At 47.1% G+C, this 21,863-nt stretch overlaps 3 protein-coding genes across 7 annotated transcripts in view; 1 reads left to right on the top strand and 2 right to left on the bottom strand.

Moving 5' to 3' along the window:
- The window catches only part of Pnpla7 (patatin like phospholipase domain containing 7), a 73,095-nt gene extending 64,445 nt beyond the window's left edge, over nt 1–8,650 (bottom strand). The window contains exons 1-7 of one of the 3 annotated variants that reach the window (XM_041674414.1): nt 8,474–8,650; nt 5,805–5,879; nt 5,622–5,709; nt 5,130–5,209; nt 3,688–3,779; nt 3,400–3,540; nt 1,688–1,847 (exon numbers count right to left, since the gene is read on the bottom strand). In XM_041674414.1, coding sequence (XP_041530348.1) covers nt 1,688–1,847; nt 3,400–3,540; nt 3,688–3,779; nt 5,130–5,209; nt 5,622–5,709; nt 5,805–5,879; nt 8,474–8,503 — 666 coding nt within the window. In that variant the 5' untranslated portion in view covers nt 8,504–8,650. Of the gene's footprint in view, nt 1–1,687; nt 1,848–3,399; nt 3,541–3,687; nt 3,780–5,129; nt 5,210–5,621; nt 5,710–5,804; nt 5,880–6,001; nt 6,041–8,473 lie in introns of those variants that run through there. The other 2 variants (XM_041674416.1, XM_041674415.1) reach the window with 2 other exon arrangements.
- Nucleotides 8,651–8,786: 136 nt separating this feature from the next.
- Mrpl41 (mitochondrial ribosomal protein L41) lies at nt 8,787–10,611 on the top strand. 3 transcript variants are annotated; one of them, XM_041674783.1, is made up of 2 exons: nt 8,787–8,878; nt 10,057–10,611. In XM_041674783.1, the coding sequence occupies exon 2, from the start codon at nt 10,080–10,082 to the stop codon at nt 10,485–10,487; it is 408 nt and encodes a 135-aa protein (XP_041530717.1). In that variant the 5' UTR covers nt 8,787–8,878; nt 10,057–10,079; the 3' UTR covers nt 10,488–10,611. The 3 variants fall into 3 exon arrangements, with proteins under 3 accessions (XP_041530717.1, XP_041530718.1, XP_041530716.1); XM_041674784.1 differs by lacking the exon at nt 8,787–8,878 and adding an exon at nt 8,890–9,012; XM_041674782.1 differs by lacking the exon at nt 8,787–8,878 and adding an exon at nt 9,649–9,855.
- Nucleotides 10,612–13,169: 2,558 nt separating this feature from the next.
- Nucleotides 13,170–21,636, bottom strand: Dph7 (diphthamide biosynthesis 7). The gene is given in 9 exon segments (XM_041674730.1): nt 13,170–13,864; nt 16,056–16,228; nt 16,763–16,828; nt 16,916–16,985; nt 18,931–19,103; nt 19,593–19,687; nt 20,543–20,630; nt 20,956–21,089; nt 21,490–21,636. Coding segments are annotated over 9 exon segments (1,386 nt in total). The 3' UTR covers nt 13,170–13,424.
- Between the last annotated feature and the right edge of the window lie 227 nt (nt 21,637–21,863).

Below are 21,863 nucleotides of genomic sequence, written 5' to 3'. Positions count from 1 at the left end.
CAGCCAGACACAGAGAGGATACAAGACATGCAGGAGGAGAGGTAAAAGCCATGAGTCATGTGGCTATACACAGATGAATAGAAATGGGTTAATTTAAGTTCTAAGAGCTAGTGGGACAAGCCTAAAATATAGGCAGAGCTATAATCATAATCAATAATAAATCTCTATAATCTGAATTTCCTTGTTGTTGTTGTTTTTTTGCTTTTTTGTTTTTTTGTTTGTTTTGGGGTTTTTTGTTTGTTTGTTTGTTTTTTGGTGAGTTGGTGGCCCAAAGAAAAATCCATCTACAGTTGTTTGAGTCTGAATCTGTGTCTACATGAATATTGTCTTCTGAATTTGTCTGTCCCTGTCTCTGTCCCTCTCTGTATGTGTCTGTTTATCCCTAACAAAGGGCTTTTCTCTTTCTTTTACTGAACAGTACAGAAAGCATCACATGGAGGAGGAGGGATACGTCACAGAAATCTTTAGCAGAGTTTAACAAGGGTTGAAGTCACTGACTCCAACTGGCCCAGACAAGTGAATAAATGCTATCAAGTGATATTCACATGTAGTCTTCAACACCATGGCAGATATTCATTTCATAAGGTTGCTTTCAACCTTTATTTGCAGTTTCCGGAATTACCGAAACATATATACATACAAGCATTATTTGTGAATCAGGGGTAGGAAGAGTACGTAATTTAAGATTACAGCTGTGCATTATCTTAGCTTGTAAAAGTTTATACATGGGAATCCAAGGCAAGGAAGGTTGGTTGCCACATTGTCCTCTTACAGGCAGGCCAAACAGACAGGCTAAGTGCACAAAAGAGAATCAGTACGGTATTAAGTGACCTTAGGGTATATCATTAATTCTGACTGTAAGGGGGCCAGAAAAAGTTCCAGTCTCTTAAAATGTAACATGTATTTTCATAACATTGTATTGTCACAGAGTGAGATTCTGTCGCCACCCAACTTCCCCAAAAATGTCAAGTTTGGCCCAGCAGGATGGCTCAGCAGTTAAAAGTACTGCCCTGCAAGACTGAGAACTTGAGTTTGATCCCTGAAATTCCACAGTAAAAGAAGAAAACAAACCTCCAAAAGTTATTCTCTGACCTTTACATATGCACACCCTGGGCATATTCACACATGCATGCACATGCACACACACACACACACACACACATCTCCTCTCTCTCTCTCTCTCTCTCTCTCTCTCTCTCTCTCTCACACACACACACACACACACACACACACACACACACACAATAAAAATGTTAAATGTCGGGTCTGGTGGTGTGCATCTGTAATCCCAATGTTGGGAAGAGACAGGCAGGACTCTGGGGCTCACTAGCAAGTCAGCCTAGCCTACTTGTTGAGTTCAGACTAGTAATAAACCATGTCTCAAAAAAACAAAGTAACCAGGCATGGTGGTACATGCATTTAATCTAAGCTCTTGGGAGGCAGAGGCAGCCAAATCTCTGTTAGCTTGAGGTCAGCCAGGTATACAGATTGAGTTCTAGGACAGTCAATACTTTTATATAGAGAAACCTTGTCTCAGAAAACAAACAAACAAACAAACAAACAAATAAATAAAGCAGCTGTGTTTGAACACTGCATTTTTACCAAAGAACTAAGGTTTAAAAGTCCTACATTAACTTTTTCACAGAGAATTTTCGAAGCATCCCCTTTCCCACCTGGCCCGACTCACCGCATCTTGGATGCAGACCTCCAGGCGTCCATCCTGAACCACATAGATACTGGTGTCAGGCTCCCCAGGCTGGAATACATGCTCCCCCTCCTGCAGCTGCACAAAGACCATGTGCTTGCAAAGCTCCAGGAACAATGGCTTCTCAAAGTGGCCCAGGACCCTGCAACAAACAGAATATACTACAGAACATGCTCTCAAGGAAGGCAGAGTAAGAAATATAGGCCCCTGTCCCCACCAGCAGCAGGACCAGGACTGGCCTAGACCTCTATAACGCCAGTTCAGCTCATCGGGCATCATAGTCAATAAGAGGTTTTTTTTTTTGGGGGGGGGGGTTCGAGACAGGGTTTCTCTGTAGCTTTGGAGCCTGTCCTGGAACTAGCTCTTGTAGACCAGGCTGGCCTCGAACTCACAGAGATCCACCTGCCTCTGCCTCTCGAGTGCTGGGATTAAAGGCGTGCGCCACCACTGCTAGGCAAGGGACCATTCTTATTCGAACCACCATACAAAATAAAAGTAGAGAGAACTAACTCCACAAAATTGTCCTCTGAAATTCTACACAGGAGCTATGACACATGTGTGCCTGTCCTCACTTATATCACACACACACGTGCACAGATAATAATAATAAATTTCAAAAATTAAAAATAATGTACCTTTTTAAAAAAAATGAAACTGCTAGGTGGTGGTGGTGCATACCTTTAATCCCAGCACTCGGGAGGCAGAGGCAGGCAGATCTCTGTGAGTTCAAGGCCAGCCTGGTCTACAGAGCGAGTTCCAGAACAGGCTCCAAAGCTACAGAGAAACCCTGTCTTTTTTTTTTTTTAATATTTATTTATTTATTATGTATACAGTATTCTGCTTGCATATATGCCTGCAGGCCAGAAGAGGGCATCAGATCTCATTACAGATGGTTGTGAGCAACCATATGGTTGCTGGGAATTGAACTCAGGACCTTTGGAAGAGCAGGCAATGCTCTTAAACGCTGAGCCATCTTGCCAGCCCGAGAAACCCTGTCTTGAAAAACAAAAACAAACAAAAAAATGAAGCAGACATAATAGTACACAGCTATGATCTCAGCATTCGGGAAACTGAGGCATAGGATTGTAAACTGAAGGCCAGCTTAGGCTACATAGTAACATGCTGTCAAGAAAGGCAAGAGAGGGGGCTGGAGAGATGGCTCAGTGGTTAAGAGCATTGCCTGCTCTTCCAAAGGTCCTGAGTTCAATTCCTAGCAACCACATGGTGGCTCACAACCATCTGTAAAGACATCTGGCGCCCTCATCTGGCCTTCAGGCATACAGACAGAATATTGTATACATAATAAATAAATATTTTTTTTTAAAAAAAAAGAAAGGCAAGAGAGAGAGCACGACAGAGAGGAGAGATGGGAAAACCCAGCCTGCCGTTCTTGATCCCTAGACACACTTCTCACACTTGCTCTTGAGTTTGCTGGATTGCTAACTAGCACAGGGAGGAACAGCTAAAAAGGTGAACTGACCGCAAGATTCCACACACATACAGCACCCTGACCCTGCTGACCACTCCTACAACCATGAAGCACAGAAGCCAGCAGTGTCGAGGTGAAAAGGAGACAGGCTTTGCCAACCATCCCTGACTAGAGAAGCTAAATCAAAGACAGCCCAGGACGGAAGGAGACACCTCCAGCAACACAGTCTAGCCAGAACCCTCCTGCTGCCCAGTCACTATCTTACCGAACATTTTTCAGCATGTACAAAACTTCTGACGGCAGATGAGAGTTCTTCACATCAAACTCTGTAAGATCAGCCTCTAGCAGGGAGGGTGGGGGCTCTTTTGGCTGCAAAGTAGGGTATTCTTTCTTAAAGCGTAGAAACCTACAAGGTAGAGACACTTAGGAAAGAATCGAAGAGCCCAAACCCAATACTGTGAGCACTCTGAAGCCCCAAGGAGCTCTGCTTTGGTGTGGCCTGATGTGGGAGAAGCCACAGTTGTGGTTAGGACCTTCGAGGAATTCCCAGTACCTCTTGGCCAAAGAAAGCACTTTGGTTCTCTTCCTGACCCGCTGCCGAGGTGGAGCTGTATTCTCAACCAAGGTATGGGGGAGCGTGGTCACCTGCGGAACCAAGAGAAAGACTGAGTGCTGACCTGGGGACTGGCAAGATCTATGCTCTCAGCCTCAGGGTCTGTCCCCAGGACCTGCCTATGAGTTGCTGCCTTCCTGACCTCAGCTACTAGGAGCTGCTCTCACCAACCCCCACCTGCCTGGCTTCTTGAAGAGGCTGTAGCAGTCAAGGAGGAAGGGATATCATTTGCACGAGGGCACAGCACAGTCCCATACCCCACAGTATGGTCCTCACTTCCCTCAAGTGACCACGTCTTCAGAACTCTGTGGCTCCATGCCTCTGGTAAAACTCCTGAGGTGAGTGGGAGAGAGCAGAAGGGACCAGCTGTGGCAGTTCACCAAAGGCAAAGATTCGGACTAGCCTTCTTATTCCTGGCCACCAATTCCTGAACCTCAGTGCAGGAGGACCATACATTTATGATTCAGAACCCCATATGGAAAAGAGGGCTTTTTACCTTAGGACAAAGAAGGCCATTAGGAAACTGCACTGCTCCACCCGGGTCCCCAGGAGCTAGGTAGAGTCCTTCCTTGGCTCAGCCTTCCAAATCTGGCAGTGACCACTGACCTTGGAGCAAACACATGCCCCCTGTGCCTGTCCGTACTGTACCCAGGGATGTCCCTGGAAAGCAGTTTCCTATCCTATTTCTTGTTAACACAAACCTGAAACTCAGAAAGTACCCTTCTCCTTGGCACTTGCCAAAGCAGTTCAGGTGTTTCAAGCCAGACAGATAGAAACCCATCAGCACCATAACTCCAAGTGAGGGATTTCCAGGTAAAAATGTATTGCTTCCTCTGGGGAAGTAGATAACTAAACTAAGACTTAAAACATCTCCTAAACTTGTACCCAGTGGCAGGAGTCATGGGACCAGAGGAGAGGAGGCAGCTCAGGAGCCTCAGGGCCTGGGAAGCAGCAGGTCCGCATTCCAGAAGAGACACTTGCCCAGTGGCAGCGCACACTCCTTTAATCCCAGCACCCCAGGGCAGAGGCAGGCAGATCTCTAAGTCTAAGGCCAGCCTGCTACATAGTGAGTTCCAAGACAGTCAGTGCTATACAGAGAAACCCTGTCTTGAAAAACAAAAAAATGGGGGGCCTGGAGAAATGGCTCAGTGGTTGAGATCACTGGCTGATCTTTCAGAAGACCCAGGTCCAACTTCCACATGGCAGCTTATAACTACCTATAACTCCAGTTTCAGGGGATCCAACACCTTAATACAGACATACACACAAGCAAAGCACAAATGCACATTAAATAAATATAATAAATAAATTATTTAAAGAGAGAGAGAAAGAGACTCTCACCACCTCCACCTTGTGCAACCCAGGGCTTCCATACAAGTTACCTTCCTCATAATCTTTCGGCCATAAAACATTACTTTGTCTCTCTTCCGGAACCTGTACTGAGGAGTGGGCTCTGCTTGTCCTGTGAGAGGAGGGAAGGGGCATGGTGAGAAGGCAGGGATCTGAATACAGTCTTGAATGGGTAGGCAGTGAACACAATTGAACCAGCACAAGACAGGCCTTGAAGGCGCTGACAAGAAACCATGCTCCCGAATGCCCTATCCCCGGCTGCTGCTCAGACAGCAGGTGTCAGCAGTGACATTGGGGACTCAAATTAGCAGAGTCGGGACTTCTGTCCTTACTGGATCCTAGCTTTGGAAAGAGCAGAAAAAGGTAGGGACAGACTGGGAACCTCAACCTGATCCTTAGGAGGTGACCATATTTCAACAAGGCTTTGAGGGAAGCTCCCAGGAGCTCCAAGTACCTCGTAAGACACAAATGCAGAACCCCACTCCGTCCCACTGCTCAGCCAGAGTCCAAACGAAGATACTTACGCAATCTGCTCACCCTTCTGTACACAAAAAAGATGGCAACGCTAACAAAGGCCAGTGTTATGAGGGCTCCGATTCCAATCCCGACCAGCTACACCGGATGGGAGATAGATAATAGGGTCAGTAGGGCCAAACACAGCCACAGGCCAATCACAGACCAGTCCCTGGGAAGCCCATAGTGATTACCATGGTGAACTGTGAAGACTCCTCCATGAAATGCAGCCCCCAGGAGCTCAGGGTACTCCCCAAACAATAGCCAGCCTGAGGAGAGAACAGACAGGGTACCCAGTTGCTCAGCCTGGGCTTGGTCAGAGAACAAGAGTAAGCTCAGAAGCTAAGGGGAAAGTCAATAGCCCTGAAGATTTTTGAGAAATGGAGCCTACCAGACAACTCGGTGGAGAAGGCATTTACTGCCAAGTCTGATGACCTGAGTTTAATCCAGGAGACCCATATGGTGTCAGGATAGAACAGATTTCCATAAATTGTCCTCTGACCTCCACATTCATGCCATCACATTTGCATAGCTACACATACACACAGAGAGAAATATTATATATATATATACACATATACATATATATGTATATATATATATATATTAATTTTAGAGAAATGATCTTGTCAGGGGTGCCAAGACCCTCTGAGCGCAACTGCAAAAACAGAAAAGCAGCAACATGTCTCCTTTGGCACTGGGATGAGTAGGCAGAGTAGCTATGCTATTGGCAACTGCCATGCATGATAATGTAACAACTTCCAGCTCTCCAGTCCTCAAGAAGAAGGCCTGGGGAGGTCAAAGTCATCTCTTGGAACCCTCTGGATACCAATAGGACCAGGGTTGCAAATTCCAAGATCCATGAGAGCCCATTCAGAATGCTCAGACACTCCTAAGAGTGTGTGAAGTTACTGACACTCACGTTCATTTTGGTCCCAGCTACCTGAAAGGCTGAGTAAGAGGTTCAAGCCCTGCCTAGACAACCAGTGAGACCAAGTTTTAAAAACAAAAAAAAAGATGGAGAACAAAAAGAAACCCCAAGGGAAGATTCATTGGGATTTAGAGATATCTAAAATCAGTTCACATGCCAAAGAAGAAATGGAAGGAAGGTTCTGCCTCTACCCCCCTGCTGTCTACAGGAAGCCACTGCAGGACTTCAGTTATCCAAGGAAGGGAAGGAGGCAGGAGAGCAAGGGCTCAGGATATAAGGGTGAATGAGTGGCCAACAGGGGAAGCTGGTTCATGGTGGGGAGGGTTACATGATTTAGTCCACCACGTTGGAAGCCAATCTATTGGAAAAGGGCTGCTTATTGGTTCCTGGCTGCCCAGCTAGCTTAGACCGAAATAATCACAAAGAAACTGTATTGATCAAATCACTGCTTAGCCCATTAGCTCTAGCTTCTTATTGGCTAGCTCTTGCATTAACTTAACCCATTTCTATTCATCTGTATATCGCCGCCACGTGGCTGTGGCTTACCGGGTAAAGTTCCCAGTGTCTGTCTCTGGCCACTCCATGGCTTCTCTCTGACTCCACCCTTCTTTCTCCCACCATACAGCCTAGCTTTCCCTGTCTAGTTCTGTTCTTCCCTGCCATAGGCTCAAAGCAGTTCTTTACTCATTAACCAATAAAAGCAACACATAGACAGAAGGACCTCCTACACCACTCCCAAATGCTAAAGACAGAAGAAATCTGACCTGCAGCTGTCCCTCGGTCCTCCAGTCCTCACCTACCTCGTCTTCTCGAGCAGCAGTCAGGAACTGAATAGGGCCAGCACCCACCTACTCATCCTTTGCAGCTTCTACCTAACTGCCAAGGACCAAAGCCTAGCTTTAAAAACAAACAACAAACAAGTCTCAGACTCAGCAGTCCCTGCCAAAAGACCCAAGGAGAGCTGAAGGCCACTCAGGAAGGAACCCCAAAGGCATAGGTCTGCCTCAGAACAGAGTAAGTGGGTCACCTAGAAAACAGCCTTGTGATCTTAGTTCAGGAGACAAATAGCTGAGTATTGGTTAAGGGAGGGAAGAACATGTCCCAATAAGTATGGGACTTAGGTAACTGCAACATTGAGTGACTGTCACAGGGTGCATTTACACAAGCACTGTTATCCCACCAAGCAATACAATCTGTGGGATCAATATTGCATGTGCTCTATTGTGCAATGTACAGCCAGTACGCTTTTAGTTTCAAAACTAAGGCACTCAACTTCCCTTCTCCTCTACTCCAGCTCAGCTCTCAAGACTGGGGTGTACAAAAGCACCCAACCGCACCTTCTACTTTCCTCTGAGCTTGCCTTATCCAAGGAAAAACACTTGCCTGCATACACAGTCTACCACAGTGTACCACCTCAGCCAGTCTAGCTTTTACGGTTATTCTAATGGGTCCACTATTCTGGTTTAAAAATGGAGGTGTGGGGTATAGTGGCACACACCTTTAGTCCCAGCACTTGGGAGGCAGAGGCAGGACAATCTCTGTGAGTTCAAGGCCAGTCTGGTCTATACAGAGAGTACTAGAGATGTGTAGATCAACCCTGTCTCAAAACAAAACAACCACCAAAATACTACTTCTAATAAAGGCCTTTGGGACATGTTGACTTGAGAAAAAGACCTCAGATACCAAAGTTCTGTAAGAAAGCAGGAAGTAACAACTGCTACTTTAAGGGAAGAAAATAAGGCTTCAGTAATGACTTAACAGCCAGGTTCCATTGTCCAGCCTGTCAGTAACAAGTGTCAAAGCTCTGATAGTGAAACACATTAAGTCACCATTCCCACATTTTCTTGGTCTTCTAGGAGCTTCTGTAGAAACCTGAGGCAAAGGATTCTTCTGTCCTCTGGAAATGTTCCCACCCACGCCTGGTCTACCTACCTTAAGGCAGACACCTTCGTCTTTCTGCATGACTGAAAGAAAGCAGGGCAATGTGGAGGGCGAAAAGGAGACAGGCTGAGACCAAGCTGCTCTCCCTGAACCTTTGCAGCAGGACAGCTGTGGTTCCAGCCTTGCCAGCTCCTTTCCAAGTCAAACGCTCTTATTGGAAGGGACTCGAGAACTCTGTGCTCCAAAACAAGTTGTTTTCCAGAAGCGTCGGCTCTCTGTGTGCTTCCGTCTCCTGTAAACAGCTCTCACGTGGTCTAAGGGGAACCCATAACTGTGGCTCGGGGTGGGAATGAGAGTGGCGGGGGGTGGGGGAAGGCAGAGAATTGAGCGACAGTCAGGGATCAAGCAACCACCCAGAAAGGGACAGCGGCTGGAGTGGGGGAGGAGAGCAGAAGTGTAAGTTGGCAGACAGTTCAGGGAGGGGAGGTGGGAGAGCTTGAGACTGGCGGTACAGATAAGAGAGTGGTTCAGGAACGCGGAGAACAACAAGCTCATTGGAGGGAGACTAGGAGGGGGTGACCGACTGGAGGGTGAGCCTCACCCGGGAGCCTTGATATCGCCAAGAGGAGAGACGAGGGATGGGGCGTGGAGGCTTTACAGCTCAAGAAAGATCTGGGCCAACAGGGGTCACAGCCCAAAAGGGGTCTCTCATTAGGAGGGGTGAGGGACGGGAAGGTGGTTATAGCCTAGGAGTGATCATGGGAGCCTTGACAGCGAGGGAGGGAAAAGGAGGGCATGATATCCAGGAGAAGCGTGAAGGGCGAGGAGGGGGCCAGTCACAGCGGTTAGCGTGTGGACGTGCAGCGCAGGCACGGTGGGTGTGTTGGGATCAAGGATGATTAACTAGAGGGCCACTAGGACCCAAGCAGACTTGGCCACGCGCCAGACCGCTGTTCACTGGCCTAGTCCCCAACAGCGCGTCAGTCCCGGAAGCCACAGCTCGGTAGTGACTCGAAGGGTCCACAAGCCCCGACCCCGAGACCTAGGGCAGCACCCATGACGCCTGCGCCAGTCCGGCAGCCGACCTTCGGCGCCGCGGTTGTGAACGTCCGGTCGCGGGGTTGACGAGGGCCAAGAGCGATCTCTGCACAGGCCAGCCCTAGATCGCCACCTCGCGGCGCAGGATGAACATGCATAGCCGCGCGCGCTCCACATCCGGTTCTGCGCGGCTGAGGCTGGGTATTGGGCACGCTGGCGACCAATCCGCGAGGCTCTTGCTGCGGAGTGGCTGGCCCCGTCGACGGCCGGAAACGCAAGGGTGGACTTTGCAGTGGTAGTTTTATACGACTTGGGTCGGGGGATTGGTGTCTGAGCGTTCTCAAGTCGGAAGCGACAAGGGACCTGCGGGCCGAGCTCGAGATCCATCTGCCCAGGTCGGTTTGTGCGTTTCCATTTGGCGCCTCCCCTGCGGAGTTCTTCAGGGTCCGGGATCTTTCAGGATTAGGGGTAGTCTCCACTTTTGGGGTCTTGGGTCATCTGCACCCGCAGGGCCCACAGCACTCTCTGCTCGTGAGTTCTAGGATGCCGAGTCCCTCTGGCTCTGATTGGCCCCCTCAACTGCCTTGTTCTTTCAGAGCTGTCTTCTGCAGAGCCCGGCATGGGTTTCCTGACCGCGGTGACTCAAGGCCTGGTGCGGGGAGCGGACAGGATGAGCAAGTGGACAAGCAAGCGGGGACCACGCACCTTCAACAAGGGCCGAGGTGCTAAGAGAACGGGCATCTATGCCTCAAATGGGAAGTTTGTGCAGATAAGGGAAATGGTTCCAGAATTTGTCGTCCCGGACTTGACCGGCTTCAAGCTCAAGCCCTATGTTAATTACCAAGCTCCTGCGGGCGTAGATACACCCCTGACCGCCAAAGCGCTTTTCCTGGAAACAGCGGCGCCTGCTATTGAAAAAGACTTTAAAGAAGGGACTTTTGATGCTAACAACTTGGAGAAATATGGCTTTGAGCCCACACAGGAAGGCAAGCTATTCCAGTTGTATCCTAAGAATTTCCCACGCTAGAAAACTGACAGAGACCAAAAGTTTGCCTATGAAGTAGAGACAATCCAAGCCTTCGATTCAGAGTGTCTCAAAAAGGAGGGGCAGCTTCTTTGTGCACTTCTATTAAAGGCCTTTGGTAACTCGTGCAATGTGTGTTTTGAATCAAGTCACTGAAGTGGACCGCAAGGCAGAATCCATGCAGTAGCTACAGAGTCCATCACAAATTCCAACCGAGTCAGGTCTGGGTACCCCTCTGGCTCCAAGTCAGAGAGCAGTAAGTATCCCCAAGGAAAACCTAAAGATACAAGTGAGGAGAGCAATCAATGCCAAACTGCTTTTTCATGACCAGTGGACCTGATTCGATACAGCTTATCAGATGTTATATGTCCCTTTAAGACTTAGCTGACCCTTACATTTAATACCTTTTATTGAAATAAATGGGCCTGTAACTGAGAATTTTGGTTTTTTTTGGTTTTTCGAGACAGGGTTTCCCTGTGTTTCTCTCTCTGGCTGTCCTGGAACTGTAGACCAGGCTGTCCTCAAACTCACAGAGATTCGCCTGCCTCTACCTCCCAAGTGCTGGGATTAAAGACATGTGCACCACCACTACCCAGAGAATTGATCACTTTAATGATAATCAAAAAAATAAAAAAAGTTATTTCATCAGAAAATAACGCAAGGGACCAAGAGGTAGCTATGCCCATATAGTGCTTGCCATGCAGTCATTAAGACCCAGCTTCAGCCCATGCTTATAATCTCAGCACCAGAAGAGCAGCAGGATCTCTGGGGCTTGCTGCCCAGTCAAGTCTAATCAGTTAACCTCAGATCCCAGTAAGAGACCTTGGCTCAAAAAAAGACAAGGTCATCTTGAATGGCACCCGAGATTGGCCTGTCTGCCACACTCAGGCATATGTGTACACACACAAGCAAAAACAAGGCATAGTGTTGCACACTTGCAGTCCAACACTTAAAGACTAGGAAGGGATTACAAATTTCAGATCAGCCAGGGCTACAAAGGAAGACTTCTTTCTGAGACAAGAGTCTTTCTGCACATCTTTGGCTGTCCTGGAACTCGCTATGTAGACCACCAAGCTGGCCTCAACCTCAGAGATCCACCTTCATGTGTTTCCTGAGTGCAGGGATTAAAGACATGCACCACCACTCCTGGCTAAGGCCCTATATTAATAGAATAGACAAGGGCATAGTATCTCATACCTATGAACTCAGCATTTGGGAAGCTTAGGTATATAGGCTCCAAGAGTTGGAAGTCAACCAGCCTGGACTACAGAGGCATGGGGAAGGAAAAGGTAGTGAGGCTAGGAGTACAGTTCACTGATGGATAATAGTAAGTCCTCGAGTATGTGCAGTTCCTGTATTTGATGCCCAATATTTAAAAGAAAAAACCAAAACACCGTTTTCTCTTCAAAACACTTGTATATCCTATTGAGGGTTAGACACATTTCAATGCCCTTTCCTCCCAGATAGGACATTAAAAATGGAATGTTGATCAGTGCACACCTGACATGTTCCTATAAAACCCATCTATCTAGACATGAAAACTGATCAAGCTATTAATGCTATAAGTATCTCATACCGACCGTGCCAAATACTCCAAGTTTGTGTTCCCTGAAGCAGCTTACAATATTTACACACCTCCTTTTATTCTATTATCCACTTTTAAAACTAGTTCAGAGATGGAAATAGTGTTTGGATAGCATTCCAGTTTAAAAAAAAAAAAAACCCTTTGTTTAGGAAATGGCTTCTAATGTGATAAAATGAGACTTTAAATGAGGGACTATGGGGCTAACAAGAAGCTCAGTGACTTACTACCAAGACTGATACCTAAGTTGGATCCCTGGGTCCCATGCTAGGAGATCCAACAGTGGAATTTGTGTACTCACACAAAAATAATAAAAAAAACAAACAATTTAGGGGCTACAGGCTAGAGATGGTTCAGGGGTTGAGTACTGCCTGCTCTTCCAGTGCACACAAGGTGGCTCCCAGCTGTTAGTCAGGTGATCCAACATCCTCTTCTAACCTCTGGGAGCACAGACAGACACATAGATGGAGCACAGACACATAGATGGAGCACAGAAAAGCACTCATATACATAACAGTTTTTTGTTTTTCTAGATAGGGTTTTTCTGTGTAGTCCTGGCTGGACTCAAACTGAAATCTGCCTGCCTCTGCCTCCCAAAGGGTGGGATTAAAAAGGGTATGTGGGCACCACCACATGGCTTTTAAATCAATCTCTCTCTCTCTCTCTCTCTCCCTCCCTCCCTCCCTCCCTCCCACCCTCTCTAAGTCAGGGTTTCTCACTAGCTATGGAGCCTGCCCTGGAACTAGCTCTATAGCCCAGGCTGGCCTCAAACTCACAAAGATCTGCCTACCTCTGCCTCCTGGATGCTGGGATTAAAAGGCATGCATCACCACTGCTCAGCTGTTTTTCTGGTTTCTTGAGACAGGGTTTCTCTGTGTAACAGGCTGTCCTGGAACTCACAAAGATCCACCTGCCTCTGTCTCCCGAGTGCTAGGATTAAAGGCATGTGCCACCACTACCATGCAGATGGAATTTTTTTTTTTAACTGAAAGGTTTAGGATCTTCTTGGGTAAGAACATATATTCTTGCAGAGGACCCAAATTTGGCTCCCACATAGTGGCTCACAATCACCTGTAACGTTAGCTCCAGGGAGATCCCTCTTCTGGCTTCCAGAATCCACACACAGACATAAGCACACATATGATTACAATATTTTTAAAAAATTAAAAAAATTGAAGTTATTTAATTAATATAAACAAGGACTTAAATACAAACGAAGGGCTGAACGTCAAAATATACCAAGATACTTAGTTTTAGAGCTGAAAAAACCCATTCACTGCCAAAACATAATCACAAAGGACATTCTCAAAGGCCAGCACTCCCAAGTCACATCCAGTATAAATGCAAAGAGTGCAGCCTCAAGCTTGCTCTGTCTTCCACTTCCAGAGGTGGAGAACATGGTTGTAAAAGGAGCAGGTGGCCAGGAGGCTGTTGTCACAATTCCCTCCACCAGAGGAAAGGCTGAGATCACACATCTTGGAAGAGGAGTCTAGCTGGCTGCTGCTTTTCATGTCCTCTGCTACTGGAAGGAGAGAAGCCTCCAATTCAGCTCTACTGGGCGTGTTAACAGGGCCATCTATGTGGTGGTCCACTACTTGTTCATGGAAAGGCACGGGTGGCTCCTCGGCAACCTTCAGACTGGAGCGGTCTGCAGCTCTGGTTCCCATCTCATTCTGATCAAAGGAGCAGGTGGACCTAGGCTTCGTGGAATGGCAAAGAAGCCAGGACCAGTCAGCCCCATACACTAATGAGTTAGGCATTTCCTGGGATATTGAGACAGTCACGTCCTGCTTCTCCTCTGCAGCAAGAGACGAGAGGAAAACCAGTATTACTCAAAGCTAACCAGCCTCCACTTATGTCTCCCTCAGCTTCCACCAAGAGCAGCCATTCTATCAGCACACACATTCACTGTCTGCAGAAGAATGAAAATGTGCATGGGTGGGCAGAAAAGAAACCAGATATGCATTTTGCAATGTGTACTGTGACTCTGAGATCAGCCAGGTCTAAACGACCCACAAACAAGGGCTTCCAAACTGGAGGGTTTGGCAAAGGCTTTCTAGAAGGCGGTGTAACTCATTCACAAAGGACACAGAAGTAAGACGGAAGAGGACAGAAAAGAAATGGGGAGCACAGAGCCAGAGAGATGGCTCGATGGTTAAGAGAACCTGCTGCTCTTGGAGAAGGCCTGAGTTGGGTTCACAGCACTCACACGGCAGGTGATAACTGCCGGTAACTCCAGTCCCGGAGATTTCTAAGCCCTCGTCTGGCCTCCTCAGGCACCAGGCATGCACACAGTACCCATACATACACGCAGGCACTCGCACATATACATAAAATATTTTTAAAAGAGAAAAAAATGGAGAACACACGTAGAGTACAGAGGCTAACAAGACCACAGCAAGGGTGAGGAACGAATGGCAACAGCCTCTGGCTGTAGCCCAGTGGCTAGGAACTTGCAGCCCCAAGTAGGTCTGCAGAAGAAGTTTCTTTCTAGTAACTTCCCCAGACAACCTGGCAAATGAGGAAAGTGTCAGAAATAAGCCAGTGCACATTACAATGGTATTGAGCCACAACAGTATGGAAGAGACATTACAGACAGAGAGAAAGTAAGTTTTTAAAAGAACATTAAGTGTAGAGGGCCGAATTTGAACTGCATAGAAACTCTGAGGTAGCATTCTCACTTACAGGCTTGGCAAACCAAGTCAGGAGGAGGCAAACCTCTCCCAGCAGTAGAATGCCTTGCCAATAGTCAGTCCTTGAGAACACAGATGTGCACTGTAGTTCAAAGGCTCTGATTAGGTTGTGGTTTGCCTTCTGATGAGGTGTTTTTATATATTATATTATAACAAGAGGTTTTCCCATAACACTGAGCTTTTTGTTTAGATTAGTTAGGGCACGAAGCTCTTGAAATTAGTTGCAGCCAAGTCAATGAAACTATTTTCCTGTATTATGGGAACCTAGTTTGAATCATGATTTGAATATTATAAAAGAGCACTGGCTTTGCAATAAAGTATGCAGTTGTATCTCCTACTTTGCATCCCCTGTGTCCTGATTTCTGCGGCACTACCCAAGGTCATCCATAACCAAGGAGGTTGGGGAAGGGTCCCCAACAATTAAGGACAGAGCCGGTCCAGAGTTCAGAAGCAAGGAGACAACTGGTAAAAGTGATCCTCAAGAACCAGCAGGGACACCAGATACAATGTGTTCCTGTCGTCCCAGTATTCAAGACACTGAGATAGGAGGATTGCCATTGAGTTCAAGACCAGCTTCAAATACATATCAAATTTGGAGCCAGCTTGTGTTGTTGCATGAGACCCTGTCTGAAAACACACAAAAATTAAAAATCTTTTTTAAAAAGTGAGATATAAAACTAAAAAGATACAAGGAAGTAGTGATTAAGGACTGGCAATTTAATGATGGGAGTCTGAGGTGTTCTTTAGAGTGCTTCTTTTCAGAGGGAGAGTAGATAAAGAAGAGAAACTATGATGGGAGAAGGAGGAGAGAAGGCGGCAGGGCTTGGAAAGAGAAAAGGGTGATGAGAAATGGTTCTGATAATGTTAGTTCATGGTGTGGTTCACCAAGCAAATCCAAGAATGTCCTACAGCACACCTAGAAGAGAGGCTCTTCACCTACAGCCACAGGTAGAGTTAGGCTTAACTAATACCAGGTTCTGTGAGAAAGGGGACAAGAGGAAGGCAATACGTGTGAGACACGAGGAGACCAGAGTCCAAGCTGTTCAAGAGAAAGCAGGGCAGGAATGGCAATGTGACAAGGGGTAATGCTTCTGGACAGGGCCCCAGTGCAGTCAGAACTGCAAAATGCAGGAAAACTTAAACAGCAGATCTGGCCATGAGGAAATCAGGGTGAAAGTGGGTTCTTGAAATTGAAGTCCAGTGCTGCACAGGGCGGGGCTGTGGCATGTTCTGGGTGTGGTCTGTGGAGAAAAAACTGATTCCCTACCCTGAGGCCAGCTCTACGTTCCCACTTACCAATGGCCTTCTGGCAGTTGAGAATCTTGAAGCCGTTGTACATGCAAGCCGCCAGGAGTAGGTGGTGGTAGACTGGGTGCCACTTGAGCCTCCACACGCCTCCTTGCACTGGCACATCTGCCAACGGCTGCTTGATGTTCCGAGTGTCCCAAAGCAGAACATGCTCATCATAACTAGAACCATGTACCAGACATTGACATACAGGAAAGCCCACGCTCATATTGTCCCTAAGACCTTGTGGTGTCAAACACCTCCCAAGTCCTGCCCCACTAATTTTTTTTTTTTTTATTTTTCGAGACAGGGTTTCTCCGTAGCTTTTTGGTTCCTGTCCTGGAACTAGCTCTTGTAGACCAGGCTGGCCTCGAACTCACAGAGATCCGCCTGCCTCTGCCTCCCGAGTGCTGGGATTAAAGGCGTGCGCCACCACCGCCTGGCCCCACTAATTTTTTTTGAGACAGGGTCTCACTATAAAGCTTTGGCTGACCTGGAACTCATAGAGATCCACCTGCCTCTGCCTCCTTGGTGCTGGGGTTAAAGTCCTGCACAAACTGCCTGTCTCATTTATCTTTAAGGACATAGGTAAGCCCCACTTTCTGGACCCAGATACCTGAACTGTGGGTTGGTTGAGAGCTTCGGACTCAATCTTGAATCCTTGTGGAGAGGAGCTGCGGAATGCACAAAGCAGCAGACCCACCCCAGGGACTCACCTTCCAGAAGCCAGTATATGTTCCTGATGGGGGTTGCTCTGGATGCTGCACACGCCCATGGAGTGTCTGTAGGCAAAGCGGAACAAGCAAGGTAGAGGATGAAATGTCCTAAGACAGGAGCATGGAGGGGCCATGCCCAAGCTGACCAGCTACCTTATGCTAGTGAAGACAGGTGTGCCAAGAATCCTGGTGTCCCAGCCTCTCAGAAGACAGTCATCTCCTCCTGTGGAAAGACAGAGAAGTCCATCAACCATGATAATGGCAATGAGTCTGCAAGAAAGATCTTAGGTGCCTTTCCTGTGTGGTACCATGGTTAGAGCACCAAAAAAAACCATTAGGCACTCTATCTTCCAATTGAGGGAACCAGGGTAGAAGATCAAAGCACTCTTTACCACTCTAGAGGTCAGAAAAGGATTCCCTAGAACTGGAGTTACAGACAGTTGTGAGCTGCCACATAGATGCTGAGAACTGAACCTGAGTCCTCTGCAAAAACAGCCAGTGCACTTAAGCACTGTGTCATCTACATGGACCCCAGTAAAGCCACTCCTACCCTCCTCTGCTTAACAGGTCCCAGGCTCTGCCCTTCTGTTCTGTAATTTATACTTAACCAGAGATCCTCTTAAACTTCAGTCTGTAAATCAGAAAATGTCACTTCTCTGCAGTTACTCTACTTCACTCCAGTCCCTTCAGAAAATGTCACTTCTCTGCAGTTGCTCTACTTCACTCCAGTCCCTCTGAGTGTGCAAAGCCCCAGGCCTTGCGGGTGGTGGCAAGCCCTTCTATCTTCACGCGCTGTGGCTGTGCTGGCTGCTCTTCCCTCACACCGGGCGCACCTGCTGTGGGGCCACTCCTCGCCTACAGTTCCCGGGCACACTCATCTTCCTTCTTTGTCCAGAACGTTACCACACCTCTGACCTCCATGCCGTTCCCTGCTCTCACATGTCTTCCACTTTCCCCGTCAACGTAGGCTTGGAGAGAACAGGCTGCTTGCTAAGATACCCTATTACATAAACTGCTGATATTTCTGTTCGTGTGTCTGTTTGGTTTTGGTTTTGGTTTTGGTTTTTTAGCTTGGAGGAGAGTTGTGTGTTTGGTTTTTGTTTCAATTATTTTTGGCTGGAGGAAATAAAGGTTATTGTGTTTGGCTTTGTTTTGAGACAGTATGGCTGGACGTGTAGTTCTGTCTATCATCAGAATAACAGCAATCCTCCCTTCTCAGCCTCCCAAGTACTGGGATTACAGAGTGAGCCTCCATGGCAAACTCAGTAAGTTCCTGAGAGTAAATAAAGAGGTAGAACTAATCCTAGAATTAAAGAACTTAAAAAAATAGGTGGGGGAAAAAACCTTCAAAAATGAACTCTTCATGGTTCTTAGAAAATTTGTTCAAGTGTATAATAGCAAATGACACAGATTGGAATCTACCCCTGAAAAATAAAAATCAGCGTTATGTATATAATAATAATCATGGTAAGTGCTGGAGTCCATGAGAGATTAGACATGAACTGAGCTGATGAAGATAGTGTTGGTGCAGGCTCCTCACTAGAAACAGAACCAAAAGCATGGTGTATACCTTTAATCCCAACACTCCAGAAGCAGAGGCAGGCGGACTTCTGTGAATTCCAGGCCATACTACATGAGTTCCAGGACAGCCAAAGCTACATAGAGACACTCTGTCTCAAAAACACAAAAACAAAACAAACAACCAAACAAAAAAGACCAAAAAAGAAAGTTGGGACTAGACATACTTGGCCCTGGGAATCTCAAGTATTTTAAATTTTATTCTGTCTTTTTTAAGCCAGCCCTTCCCGGCTCACATGACTTAGCTCCTCCACCAGGGAGAGAAGTCACCCAATTCTGTTAATTTCTCATTCTCATATAAATAGCACCAAAGTGATAAACCATTCAAAAACAGGAAACCTACCTATTTCCCTCATGCTTTCTTTCCTTTTGGAAGGGAAGCTATATCTAGAAAAGGACAAACCTAAAATCTGTGAGTCTACAGAAGTGGGACGTGGGGCAGCCATAGGTGCTGACCAGAGGATGTACCTTCCACAGACAGTCCTAAGGCCTCACATATTCTGAACCACAGTTTTGGCCTAGCCCCATCTTCTCCTCTCCCTGTCTTTAACAAGTCTTCATGGAGATGACTATACCGAGGTCCAACTCACCTGAATACACGAGTTCTGTGCGCCAGTAATTGAAAGCAGCAATCCAGGCCTCAAAGTGATGGGCTGGCCATGAAGCCACGAGCTGCAGTTCAGCCGCTCCCTCATTAACCATCAGGAGATGCAGCTGCCCCTTAGAATCACTGCTAATGATCTTCAAGGGCTGGTCTCTGGCCCTAGAACCCAGTAGCCAAAGGAGAGCCTATTAAACTCTACTCACCATCCTTTTCTGTTTTCATTTGTTTTAGAGACGGGTTCCAAGTAGCCTAGGTGGGTCTTACACTTGAAATCCACCTGTCTCAGTCTCCTGAATGCTAGCATTACAAGAAAGAACCATCACAAACATTCTCTTCGAGTTCCCATATATGCCGTAGGAGACATTTCTCAGGCAGCATATAACCATACCTCCAAGAGAGCCTCTTGGTATCTGGTAAAGGATGAAACTATCACATAATTTGTCACTAAAACCCCGGCTGGCTTCTCTTGATTATGGCATCATCACTACTTATTCAAAATGCTGTGATTTTCTGTTTTTAAGGATAGGACTGATAGTACACCCAGGTTTTAGGAACCAAACTAGCAGAAGGTAGCTTTAATTCTTCCTGAAATAGAAACAGGCATTGTTCCTCTGGAGACTCAGACCCCCCACCAAACCTGACTCTTACCTTCCAGGTTTCCCTGTTGACCAATCTAGGGACAAGGACAGACTTCTCTCCTCCAGGGTAAGGCTGGATATTGGTTGTAGGGTGTAACTGTTCTACTGGAAAGAAAAGGGACACCCTTGTCTAGGCAAACCTCCATTCCCTGGATGAGCAACATGCACCAGCTACTGTTTGTTTTTGAGACGGGGTTCCCTATGTTGCTCATATTCATCTTGAACTTTCAAGTTCAAGCAATCCTTTCATGGCAACTCTGCAGATACTGGTAGTAGAGGCAGGCTCTGCCTTACCTGGGTTTTTGGTGTTATTTATGCTTTAATAGTGCTAGAGGGGTGGAACTCAAGGCCTCAATGCATGCTAGGCAAGCAGTCTGCCACTAGGCTCCACCCTCAGCCCAGAATTAACATTTCCTCTAAGAGTGAGCTCTTGCCACTTATCAAGCACAGGATAGCACCTGAAGCCATGGAAACTCCAGCTACAGGGGACCTGACACCTTCTTCTGGCCTCTGTGGGCATGACACTCACACTCAGAAACCCCAGACACACAATTAAAAATAAAAACAAAATCTTTTTAAAGAGAAAGACCCCCTTTCTTTTTTTTAAAGAGGGAGAGGGAAAGGGAGGAAAGGAGAGAGGGAGAAGGGGAGGGGGGAGACCCTTTTCACATGAGAGATTTACTGGTATTCTTAGCCTTTGTATAATCCCCAGACATGCTTGCAGTGCAGTTCCTACAGAAACCCAGACCTGTGGACAACCTTCTTTTGGGATACTTGAGGTGATCTTATCTCACCAGAACCCCGTATAACTTAAAATAGACTCTATAATTTCTTAAAACACTTATAACAAAGTCTATCATGGAAGAGACCAGCCTAGGAAAATGGCTCCATCAGTACAGAGCCCTCATCAACACTCTCCACTAAGGTCCCTTTCCCATTAAAGCATGACCCATCACTGACCTCATATTCTGTCAGGCGGAGCAGCTCTACAGATCCACTGGCATTTGCCAAGCCTAAAAGTATGTGGCCAGACACTGGGATATGGCACCTGATGGGAGAACGCAGGAATACAATCACGGCTTGGAGGAACATCATGAACTCCAGTGATGTGTTATATTTCCTTCCTCAAATGAGGTTAGAGCCAACTGTTCTGTCTCCAAAGGCTTTCCAGATTATAAACCTGGACCTCATATTGTATCCCAGATTAATCCTGAGTCTGGGTTTGGGAAACTGACCAGGGAAATGTCAAGCAGGGCTTTCTACCTCCTAAGGGCAGCAAATGATGGAGCCCAGAGTTCAGTTCCCTGTTTCCGTGAAGATCCCTTAAGGCATCATCCAGGCTTTCAGACCAGGTGGGGTTACCTGTATCCTACCATTTCATGTCCAGGATGGCAGAAGAATCCCTTCTATGGACCTCAACCAGAGGTTTAGTCGTGTTGTCCTCATTGAAACTGTACAGGTAAAGACGACCTAAACGAACTTGAGGCTCGTTGACATCCAGGGCAGGCTACAGAATATACATATTTCCTGATTACCTTAACAGATACCGAGATCACAAAGGATGGAAAACAAAACTAGAACAAAAAGAAGGGCCAGAGCAGAGACTAGCTTCTGACCGAAGTGGAAACTCTCAGTTTCTGAGAAAATAATCTCTTTTCCTCCAAGTGTTCAATGAACAGGGGAGCTCTCCCGGAGCCAGTACAGCCAGGACCGCCCGGACGGACCTGCCTGCAGTTACATGGCTACAATCCCACTTGGTTTCGCAAGTTCAGAGAAACCTTCCGGAGATAGGCATGGTCCTGAAAGGTCCCACTTTACTTTGCCATTAGTTCTCACAGATTTAGGCCTTTTATGGAGGCCAGTAGTCCCTCTCCTTCTGCCCCGGCCTGACCCTCCCAGGCGTGCACCTGGTCCTCGGGCGTTCGCAGCTGGTAGGTTCCGCAGGCCATCAGCTGCTGGCAACCATCTACTGGGCACCACTCCACCGAGTCCGCAGTAAGTTCCGTGTCCACTGCCTGCAGAGTCTGCAGCATGCCTGACCAGCTGCCCGCCATTGAGTCAAAACCAAAAGATGCATGCGCGACACAGGCTCTCCACTTTCCTAAGTCACGTCCGACCCGGGGAAGAAATTTCCGGTCTGGAAGAGACAGCGGAAATGCTGCGCCCCCTACCTACCGGAGGACCGCAGGAAACAGTCCTGCTAGGGTCGGGAGCAAAAAGCAATGGCTTAGGGAAAAAGGAATAAAAACCTGATCTCAAGTAGATGCAGAAGCCCTCAAGA

The sequence above is a fragment of the Microtus oregoni genome, unplaced genomic scaffold (assembly GCF_018167655.1).
Source record: "Microtus oregoni isolate MIOR12 unplaced genomic scaffold, Mior012 000025F_ref0000491, whole genome shotgun sequence".
NCBI classification, from domain to species: domain Eukaryota; kingdom Metazoa; phylum Chordata; class Mammalia; order Rodentia; family Cricetidae; genus Microtus; species Microtus oregoni.
The sequence above is the reverse complement of the archived record's forward strand: the minus strand, read 5'-3'. Positions and strand labels throughout refer to the sequence as shown.